The 10,363-nt window shown below is 42.7% G+C and overlaps 1 protein-coding gene across 1 annotated transcript in view; it reads left to right on the top strand.

The window, feature by feature from the left end:
• Positions 1–743: 743 nt before the first annotated feature.
• Positions 744–10,363, top strand: part of LOC122544733 (uncharacterized) — a 50,668-nt gene continuing 41,048 nt past the window's right edge. Inside the window, exons 1-2 of the mRNA XM_087985129.1 lie at positions 744–1,302; positions 4,132–4,274. Coding sequence (XP_087841255.1) covers positions 1,236–1,302; positions 4,132–4,274 — 210 coding nt within the window. The 5' untranslated portion in view covers positions 744–1,235. The remainder of the gene's footprint in view (positions 1,303–4,131; positions 4,275–10,363) is intronic.

Here is a 10,363-nt window from a genome sequence, read left to right as displayed (position 1 = left end):
TGCATTAGCTTAATTAGCAAATGAAGGATGTGACCTCTGTCTTGTGCTTTCTTTTTATTTTCATCTCTGGAATGGTTGTTTCGTGGTCCCTTTTTTGGTGGTGAGTGCAGTTTTTATTCTGTACCTCCTCTCATGTCAATCCAGTTAATAGTTCTGCCTGTGTAACCATTTCCTTTTCCCACCTATATAAGTAAATTCTGATAGTGCTTCAACTGTAACACTCCCGTTTTTTAAAAAAAAAGACAATTTGTAAATAGTCTGTTTGGTCTGCTTTTTAAAAAAAGTCCCCTTTTGTGTTTAAGTTGTATTTGGAATAGTAGTTTTTTATTTTTGGGTTTAGAATATACTGTATTTGGATGAAGCCATGGTAGAATTTTTAAATTTGGAACAATTAATTGGAGCATCATTTTGCTTCAGCATATATCTGAACCAGAGCAGTTACACTGCGGTGGTCTGTGAATGTTTCCCAAGTTGCTTTTTCTAGGGATATTCCCAGGACATGCACCCTGCTATGTTCCCACTTAAACTGTTCCCCTTTCATGCTGATAATTTTTTTTCCTTTTTCTCAATTATAACTAATGAACAACATTTTGTGAAACTTTTTAGAAATGCATACAGACGTGTTCTGTATTTATAACGCTTTCCTTCTATGTTTTGCTCTTCCACACCCTCCAAACATAGCTTTTCTTTTTACCCTGTATTCTAATTATGGGGGGGGGGGTATTTTAGCCATTGATAAAGCCTCCTGGGAACAGCTCTGGGTTTGTTTTGTGCTGTAAACTTAATGCCGGTTTTTATAAATTTAAAGTTGCACACAATAAAGTTCCAAAAGTTTAAACTAAAGCCTCACCTTGTCTCCTTGTGGCACCTCGCGCCTGTACAACAGCAGAATGTTACCGAGGTTAAGCAGCCTATGGACAGGGAGGGAACTCCTGATCAATGAGCTTTCAACGCCGCTGAGCTACAAGGTGCGACCCCGCGGTGCCGCCTGGGATTTGTAGTCCAGCGTCGCACTCGGGGCCACGTGTCCGGGTGCAACTGAACTCCAAGTCCCGCGTCGCATTGCGCACGAGTATCATTCAAACTCCTCTCCAGGGCAACCGACTGGCCATCAGCTGTGAGCCTGGGAGCAGGATACAGCTCAACAGCAAGCATGGACCACGAATGAAACCCCCTCACCAAACCTAAAACACACAAAGGCAAAACCTCTCCGGAATACTGTAGTCTGGAGGAAGATGAGAAAACCCCAAAACGATGTTAACTCTGTCCTTACCTTCACTTGTTTGGTTTTCTGTCTCTCAGGTAAGTCCTGGCATTTTAGAAGAACCCCCCATATAATATCAGTACTTGAACTCTGCCTTCAAACATTTGGGGGTGGGTGTTGCGAGGAAACCTATGAGCAAACTAAAACAGTGGTCGCTATCTAAATATAGACTTGATGGGGGAACTTAATGTAAAAAGAGACAACTTGCAGTTCTTGAAATCTATACACCATTTCCAAGCTCTCAGAGCGGGAGGGAGTGCTGGATCTAGTTTTGAGGAATGGTTTGCTTTCTGTGGGTTACTTATTTGAGAATATGTTTAGGTTTACAATATAGATTTACAAAGTAGGGGCAATGAAAGGTAAGATACTGGACTGTAAGATTGATAATTCAAGCAATTAAAAAGGGGTGGTATCCAAAAGGTTCTGGTAAAACAATAAATCCAGTGCTGGGAGATCTTCAGATCATAGAATCCTTAGTGTTGAAGCAGGCCATTCGGCCCTCCAAATCCACACTGCCCCTCTGAAGAGGATCCCACCCCGATCTACTTTGTAACCCTGCATTTCCCATGGCTAATCCTGTACATCCCTAGACACTGGGCAATTTAGCACAGTGAATTCACCCTAACCTGCACATCTTTGGACTGGAAGGAAACCAGAGCACTGGGAGGGAACTCCTACAGAAACAGGGAAAGGCAAACTACACATTTGCCCAAGGCTGGAATCGAACCTGGGTTTGCTTGAAGCAGCAATGCTAGCCACTGTGCTGCCCAAGGCGATAAGACTACAAGCATGATATTCCTATGAGTGAGAAAAGGTAGTGTATCAAAAGTTAACAGAGATACCGAGTTTAAAATAGAAAGAAAATAAATAATAAATGTCAGGATCAAAATACAGTACAAAATCCAGCTGAATACAGGTGCAGAGAAGAACTGAAAAGGGGAAAAAAAAAGGGAATAAGTGAATGAGATAGAAAAAGAATCGGAAAACTATAAGTCAGCATTGAAGTTTTTATTTCCTTAAAAAGGAGAGCCATAAGGAGGATAGGTAAATTAGGGGCAGAGATTGAGATCTCTTTTTAGCAGAAAACTGAAGTATTAGATGAGTTATGTGATACAAGTCTTCACAAGAAAGAGGATGCTGTTAATGTTGATATTGAAGGTAAGGGCAATATCGGATAGGGTAACAAAGAAATATCTAAAGTTTGTTTAGATGCTTCTATTTTAGAAAAACAAACATGAAAATCGCAAAGGCCAAAATCTTCAAATTCTCTTTGGATGTGTGACTTAGGCTGAGCAGTTGCAGGATTACCAACTGGGAGAAAACAGTGATAAAGCAGGCAGCTACAGACCAGTCACCATCTGTTGAGACCATAATATGGGAAAATATTGATTATCAAGGGACAGCAAACACAGATGCCTTAAATGCATATTATGTTTGATTAATTTGGTTTAGTTAGACCATTTGGTTCAATAGGTTTGTTCAGCCATTTAATGAGCATAGCTGATCTGATGATCCTCAAGTCCACTTTACTGCTTTACTCTATTACCTTTGATTCTTTAATAAAAACTGAAAGAACTGTGGATGTTATAAATCTGAAACAAAAACAGAAATTGCTGGAAAAGTTAAGGTCTGGCAGTATCTGTGGAGAGAAATCTGCTAACATTTCAGGCTGAGTGACCCTTTTATTCCTTTCCTGACTTTTTTTTAAAAAAAAACCTATCTGTTTCAGCCTTGAGAATGCTTAACAACCCAGCACGGACAGCTTTCTGTGGTAAAGACGTATATAGATGCACTACCTGCTGAAAGAAGAAATTCCTCCAATATCTCTCTGGCTCAGTGGTTAGCACTGCTGCCTCACAGTGCAAGGGACCTGGATTCCATTCCAGCCTTGGGCAACTGTCCATGTGGAGTTTGCACATTCTCCCCATGTCTGCACGGTTTCCTCCCACAGTCCAAAGATGTACAGGTTAAGTGAATTGGTCTTCTAAATTGCCCGTAGTATCCAGGGATGTGTAGGGTAGGTGCATTAGTCGGGATAAATCTAGAGTAATAGGGTAGCGGAATGGGTTGAGGTGGGTTACTCTAAGCGTTGGTTTGGACCCTGTTGGGCTAAATGGTCTGTTTCCACACTGTTGGGTTTCTATGATTGAGATTATGCCCTCTGGTCCTAGATTCTTCCCACAAAGGGAAAACAACCTAATGACATCTATCCTGTGGATATTTGAAATAAACAAAAATGCATTAGAATTGATAGGATGTGGTCATTACTGAAAATTCAAGACACTACTGTTAGGGATTTTGTTCCCTCCCTCAATCTCTGCTGGAGTGGAGACCTGTGTGAAAGCATGCAGGTCTGTACCTTCATCTTATCACAGTGAGCGACTACAATGCGGTCTGGAGGTGGGGGGGGGGGACATGCCAGCACAACCTAAAGAATTACAGTTCTATCTCTCTCCATAGTTCGTACTAAGTTTAAAATATTTTACTTATAGGGTCCCCTACGTTGCGAGGTGCTGTAAATAGACTGGCAATCTAATGGCTAATAGATGGCTTGACATCAGCCAGGACTTATACCCCTGGTCACAATCCACCTACATTTGCAGATAAATAAGTAGAAATTGGTTTGACTGCAGTTCTCCCTCCCTTCCCACCCCCAAGTCAATTAGTCTGCCAAAACCCAGTGTCAGAGCTCACATCTGCAGTGTGCCCTCTTAGGTTACTCCAGTGGGTTGTGAATGACCAAGATCAGGCATGTAAGAATTAGGGGATACAAATGAAAACTTTGTAAGGGATTTTAGGTTTGAAGCTATGCTTTATGTTCTGATGTGACACTGTATAAATGCAAATCTCTCTTACTTTGATGCCAGTGTTTTCCTGCAACTGTCCAGCTGTTTCCTCCATTGTGTTCGCTCCTCATCAGCACAGCAAAGGTCCAAGTCAAGAGTTCATGTCGTCCCATCCTAAGAAACATGCAGAGACTACTATGAAACACAGAGCACAAACACCAATGGTAAGTAGTTTTAAACCACCCACCTATCACTGTCCCCACCCATCTGTGCATCTAAGACAGGCTTCACTAAAAGTTACTGATGAGAGAAAATCCCAAGTTCAAATTTCAATAATTCTAACTTTAGGTACAGTAAATATTTTGTATTGTAAATTTCAGTTACCATCTAGGTAAGTGTTTTGGTCCACAATCCACTAAGTATTATAACATAAGAGAATCTCATTATACTACAGCTTTTGGTACTCGGCAATTTATCCCTGTCAGATACAGTGTTCTGTGGACTCTAGTCTCCCCCTCTACCTCACCCAAATGGAGAATACAGAGAGAGTGTTGTCAGGCTACTCAACTGCTTTCCCTCCAAAACTAACCTTCTCCCCTCTCAAATCTAACTTAATGAATCACTCCTTTAAAATCACAAACTTTTCCTGTTCTGCCGCATCCCAGTCTATCTCTGTGCTCCTTCGTTTGTCTCTTCTTTACATCATTTCCATCTCCACTCTTCTTCTGTCCCTTCCCTTAATCACCCACCTCCACCTCTATCCTTAACTCATTCATCATCCCATCTTTACTGTCTGGCCTCTGTCCCCCTCCTGCTATCGCACCATCCCCTCCTCCTGTTCTCTCCCTCTGTTGCCATGCTTCCATCTTAATCCCCAAAATCAAATTGTTGGAGAAACTCCAACAGGTCTGGCAGCAACTGCAGAGATAAAGCAAAGTCACCGTTTCAGGTCTAGTGTCCTTTCTTCAGAACTGGAATTCCCTCCATAAGGGCATTGTGGATCTACTTACAGCATGTGGACTGCAGGTTCAGCACCATCTTCTCAAGAACAATTAGGGATGGGCAATAAATGTTGGCCAGTCATCCTGACTTGGAAATATATTGCCATTCCTTCGCTGTCGCTCGGTTAAATTTCGTGCAATTCTCTCCCTAAGGGCATGGCAGCAACCTATAGCACATGGACCATAGCAGTTCAGGAAGAGAGCTCACCTGCTCAAGGGCAACTGGGCATGGGCAATAAATGATGGGCAGCCAGTGATGCCCATGTCCCACAAATGAATAAGTAAAAAAATTCAGCATGGTGAGTGGCTTGGAGGGGAGCGTGCAGGTGGTGGTGGTGTTCCCATGTATCTTCTGTCCTGGTCTTTTTTGATGGAAGTGGTCATGGGTTTGGAAAATGCTGTCAAAGGATTTTTGGTGAATTTCTGCAGTGAGCACTGCTATTACTGAATGTCAGTGATGGAGGAAGGAACGGAGGTGAGATTGAGATGCCTAACAAGTGGGCTGCTTTGTTTTGGATGGTGTGAAACTTCCTAAATGTTTTGGAGCTGCATTCATCCAGGTGGAGTATTTCATCACAGTCCTGATTGGTGCCCTATAGATGGTGGACAGGTTTTGTGGAGTCAGGAGCTGAGTTACTCACTGCAGGATTTTTTTCAAATTTAAAAAAAATCATACTATTTGCTGGCTATCCATAATTGCTGCAAGGGGACATTAGCATATTGATCTGGATCTGGAGTTACCTTACCAGGTCTGACTTACATGTATCTTTCCTTCCTAAAGGACATTGGTGAATCCTTTCGTGACAATTAACGATAGTTACATGGTCACCATTATGTGAGCTTTTTAATCCTGATTCTTATTGGATTCAAATTTTACTATACGGATAGGCGGCACGGTGGCACAGTGGTTAGCACTGCTGCCTCACAGCGCCGAAGACCCGGGTTCAGTTCCTGCCTCAGGCGACTGACTGTGTGGAGTTTGCACATTCTCCCCGTGTCTGCGTGGGTTTCCTCCGGGAGCTCCGGTTTCCTCCCACAGTCCAAAGATGTGCAGGTCAGGTGAATTGGCCATGCTAAATTGCCCGTAGTGTTAGGTAAGGGGTAAATGTAGGGGTATGGGTGGGTTGCGCTTCAGCGGGTCGGTGTGGACTTGTTGGGCCGAAGGGCCTGTTTCCACACTGTAATGTAATGTAATGAAAGATAAAAGGCTCTGGGCTGAATACAGGCAATAGGACTAGTTCGGTTTAGAAAACGGAGTCAGCATGGATGAGTTGGGCCAAAGGATCTATTTCTGTGCTGTACAACTCCTCCAGCAACAGCATACGCAAACCCATATCTTCAGAACATTAACTTGGAGTTCAGGAAGCTAGTCCAATGACATTACCACTACACCACCGCTCTATCCTGCTCTTGTAATCACTATTTTTATTTGGCTAATCTAATTCAGCTTTTGGTCAATGGGATGTTTATAGCTAGTGATTGTTTGATGGTAACATCATTGAATATGTCAAAGATTCTGTCTTGTTAGAGATGGTCATTGCCTGGCACAAATGTGTGGTACAAATGTTACTTGCCACTTGGCAGCCCTAAATTGGATATTATCCAGATCTTGCTGCATGGTCTGGTTCAGTAACTGAGGAATCCCAATGGTGCTGAGTATTGTGCAATCATCAATTAACATGCCCACTCTTTAACTTGAAATGGAGAGAAGGCCATCTGATGAAGCAGCTGATTGTTGGGCATAGGACACTACCCTGAAGAACTCCTGCAGAGATGTCCTGGAGCTGAGATGGTTGACCTCACCAACCACAACCATCTTCCTTTGACTCTAACCAGTGGGGATTCTGCCTGACTCCTATTCATTCTAGTTTCCAAAGACTACACTTAAGCCATACTCAGCCAAATGCAGCCTTGATGTCAGGGGCAATCACTTACCTTCCTTACCTCTGGACACAAAAGGAACAATGGCCGTGTTCAACATTTAACAAAAGGTTATAACAAACTGATAATAAACAGATAAACTATTTCCTCTGGTAGTAATTCAGAACAAGGCTCAGCCATTTAGGAGGGAAATCAGGAAAAATACTACTTCACATGAAGAGTTGTGGAAATAGGAAACTCTGTGCCTTAAAAGATTGTCAATGCTAGGAACTAGCTAGTAGTTTCAGGACTGGGGTTAATAGATTTTTGTTGGGGGGGACAAAGATAGCAAAAGACATGATGCAAGTGTGGGAAGATGGAATTGAGGTGCAAATTAGCCATGTTCTGATTGAATAGTAGAAAAGACATTTTAAGGCAAATGGCTTCCACCTACTCCAAAGGTACATTTAAAGGAGTTACATAAAACAGTACAGGCCCTTCGGCCCTTGATGTTGTGCTAACCTTTTATCCTACTCTAAGATCAAACTAACCTACATACCCTTCATTGTACTAACTTCCATGTGCCTATCCAAGAGTCACTTAATGTTCTTAATGTATTTGATTCTACTACCACTGTGGGAGTACATTCCATGCACCCACCACTCTCTGTAAAGAACCTACCTCTGACATCTCCCCTAAAACGTCCTCCAATCACCTTAAAATAATGCTCCTTTGTGATAGCTATTTCTGCCCTGGGGAAAAAGTCTCTGGCTATTCACTCTATCTATGTCTCTCATCATCTTGTACACCTCTATCAAGTCACCTCTCACCCTTCTTTGCTCCATTGAGAAAAGCCTTAGCTCCCTCAACCTTTCTTCATAAGACATGCTCTCCAGTCCAGGCAGCATCCTGGTAAACCTCCCCTGCACCCTCTCTAAAGTTTCCATGTCCTTCCTATAATAAGGCGACCAGAACTGAATACAATATTCCAAGTGTGGTCTAACCAGGGCTCTATAGAGCTGAAGCATAACCTCGTGGCTCTTAAGTTCACTTCCTTGCTAATGAAAGCAAACACATCATATGCCTTCTTAATAATTTTATCAATTTGGGTGACAACTTTGTTGTAGAAAGCCTTTATTTTGCACATGCTCTGTCAAATAGCCCCGGGTTTCTGTATATTTCTAGTTCAGCCAATTTGTGACTCTTAGTATCTCACTCAATATTACATTTTGACCATGATTATCTCTCATTTTTAGTACCTCGATAAAATTCTCTCACATACTGTCTTTGTGTCTCTGTTTCTAACTGGTATTGACCTAGAGAAGTTCATTGGTATCAGAAGTGGATATTGAGGCAGCAACATGCAATAAGAAGCTGGCAGGTGGGACTAGATTGGGTTGGGATATCTGGTCGGCATGGGCAAGTTGGACCGAAGGGTCTGTTTCCATGCTGTACATCTCTATGACTCTTAAGAAGGTGAGATGCCACAGAGCAAATTGATGAAGAAAATGAAGATTGTATGTGTCGGTGGGATCCAAATTCCCCGTGGGGAGCAGGATCCATGTAAGGGAGGATGAGGAGCACAACTGTGTTGAGGGTAAGTAGGGACCAGGAGTGTGAAGGAGAGGATGGTGACCAGTTGTTTGCAAGGGACAGGATGCAATTTAATGTGTCTGAGGCAGATTTTAAATTTTTAGACAAAGTGAAAAAGTCCAAAGTTGAGTTGACAAATATACTGACTAAGGTCTATCAGCACTGGGGGAGAGATGAGATGTGAGGTAGGCACCGTTTCAGAGTTTGAAGGAATTATTTCAGATGGATCAAATACAAGGAATTAAGTTTTAATTAGTCATATAAAATATTAATAGGGTAGAATTTGTTCAAAACCACTCTCCCAGTCCTGAGTTCCCTATATTCTTTACATTAGATTAGATTCTCTACAGTGTGGAAATAGGCCCTTCAGCCCAACAAGTCCCCACCGACCCTCCAAAGAGTAACCCACCCAGATTCATTTCCCTCTGACTAATATACCTATAACTATGGGCAACTTAGCATGGCCAATTCACCTAACCTGCACATCTTTGGACTGAGAGGAAATCGGAGCACCCGGAGGAAACCCACACATCTTTACATCAAATTAAGTTTGTAAAAATTGAAACTTGAGGTAGCTGTGGCATGTAGTTATTTAAATTATGTTGGGAAGGAGGAGGAAAATGGATTTGCACCTTTCCTAGCCTTCGACCTCCCAAAGAACTGGTAATAAAGTAGAAAGAAAATTGAGTGCAAACCAAATTACTGTCAGAATATCAATGAATTGAAATGACACGGCAAAATATTCAACATAGTTACAAATAATGAAGACGCTAGGATGCTCCGAGTTCTTGAGGCTCTTGTCCAAAGAACCCTGAAGGCAGCAGGACACGTTACTAGAGTAGATAAGTTGGCAAACGGGACACTTACCACTCTGATCTAAAATCTGATAAAGGTGCTGGAAAAGCACAGCAGGTCAGGCAGCTTCCAAGGAGCAGGAAAATTGACATTTTGGGCAAAATCTCTTAATCAGGAATAGAGATGAAGATCTACTCCTCGGATGCTGCCTGACCTGCTGTGCTTTTCCAGCGGAGAAAGTGAGGTCTGCAGATGCTGGAGATCAAAGTTGAAACTTTATTGCTGGAACAGCACAGCAGGTCAGGCAGCATCCAGGGAACAGGAGATTCGACGTTTCGGGCACAGGCCCTTCTTCAGGAATGGTGCTTTTCCAGCACCATTCTGATCTGAACTCTGGTTTCCAGCATCTGCAGTCCTCCCTTTTGCCTACTTGCCTTTATCAGTTATGGCACAGATTATTAGAGCAGGAAAGTTATTGTTGGAGCTGTACAGAACTTTGGTTAGGCCACAGCTGACATACTGTGTGCAGTTCTGGTCATCACACTGTAGGAAGGATGTGGTTGTACTGGAGAGGGTACAAAAGAGATTGAGTAGGATGTTGCCTGGGACAGACCATTTCGGCAGTGAAGAGAGGCTGGATAAGCTCAGGCTGTTTTCTTTGGAACAAAAGACTCAAGGGGGACGTTATTGAGGTGTATAAGATAATAAGGGGCATGGACAGAATGGATCGCTGTTCCCCTTAGTCGAGGGGTCAATAACAAGGGGCATAATTTTAAAGTGAAAGGCAGGAGGTTTAGAAGGGATCTGAGGAAAATATTTTTTACCCAGAGGGTGATGGCTAGAGAGTCAGGGATAGATTAGATTAGATTCCCTACACTATGGAAACAGGCCCTTCGGCCCAACCGGTCCTCTGAAGAGTAACCCATTTGGACCCATTTATCCCTAACACTACGGGCAATTTAGCATTGCCAATCCACCTGACTTGCACATCTTTGTGACTGGGAGGAAACCGGAGCACCCAGAGGAAACCCACACAGACACGGGGAGAATGTGCAAACTCCACC

The sequence above is a fragment of the Chiloscyllium plagiosum genome, unplaced genomic scaffold (genome assembly GCF_037043375.1).
Source record: "Chiloscyllium plagiosum isolate Xiang-an unplaced genomic scaffold, Cpla_swu_hap1 HiC_scaffold_50, whole genome shotgun sequence".
In the NCBI taxonomy this organism is placed as follows: Eukaryota; Metazoa; Chordata; class Chondrichthyes; order Orectolobiformes; family Hemiscylliidae; genus Chiloscyllium; species Chiloscyllium plagiosum.
Note: the sequence above shows the minus strand (reverse complement) of the source record. Positions and strands in the feature narration are given on the sequence as shown.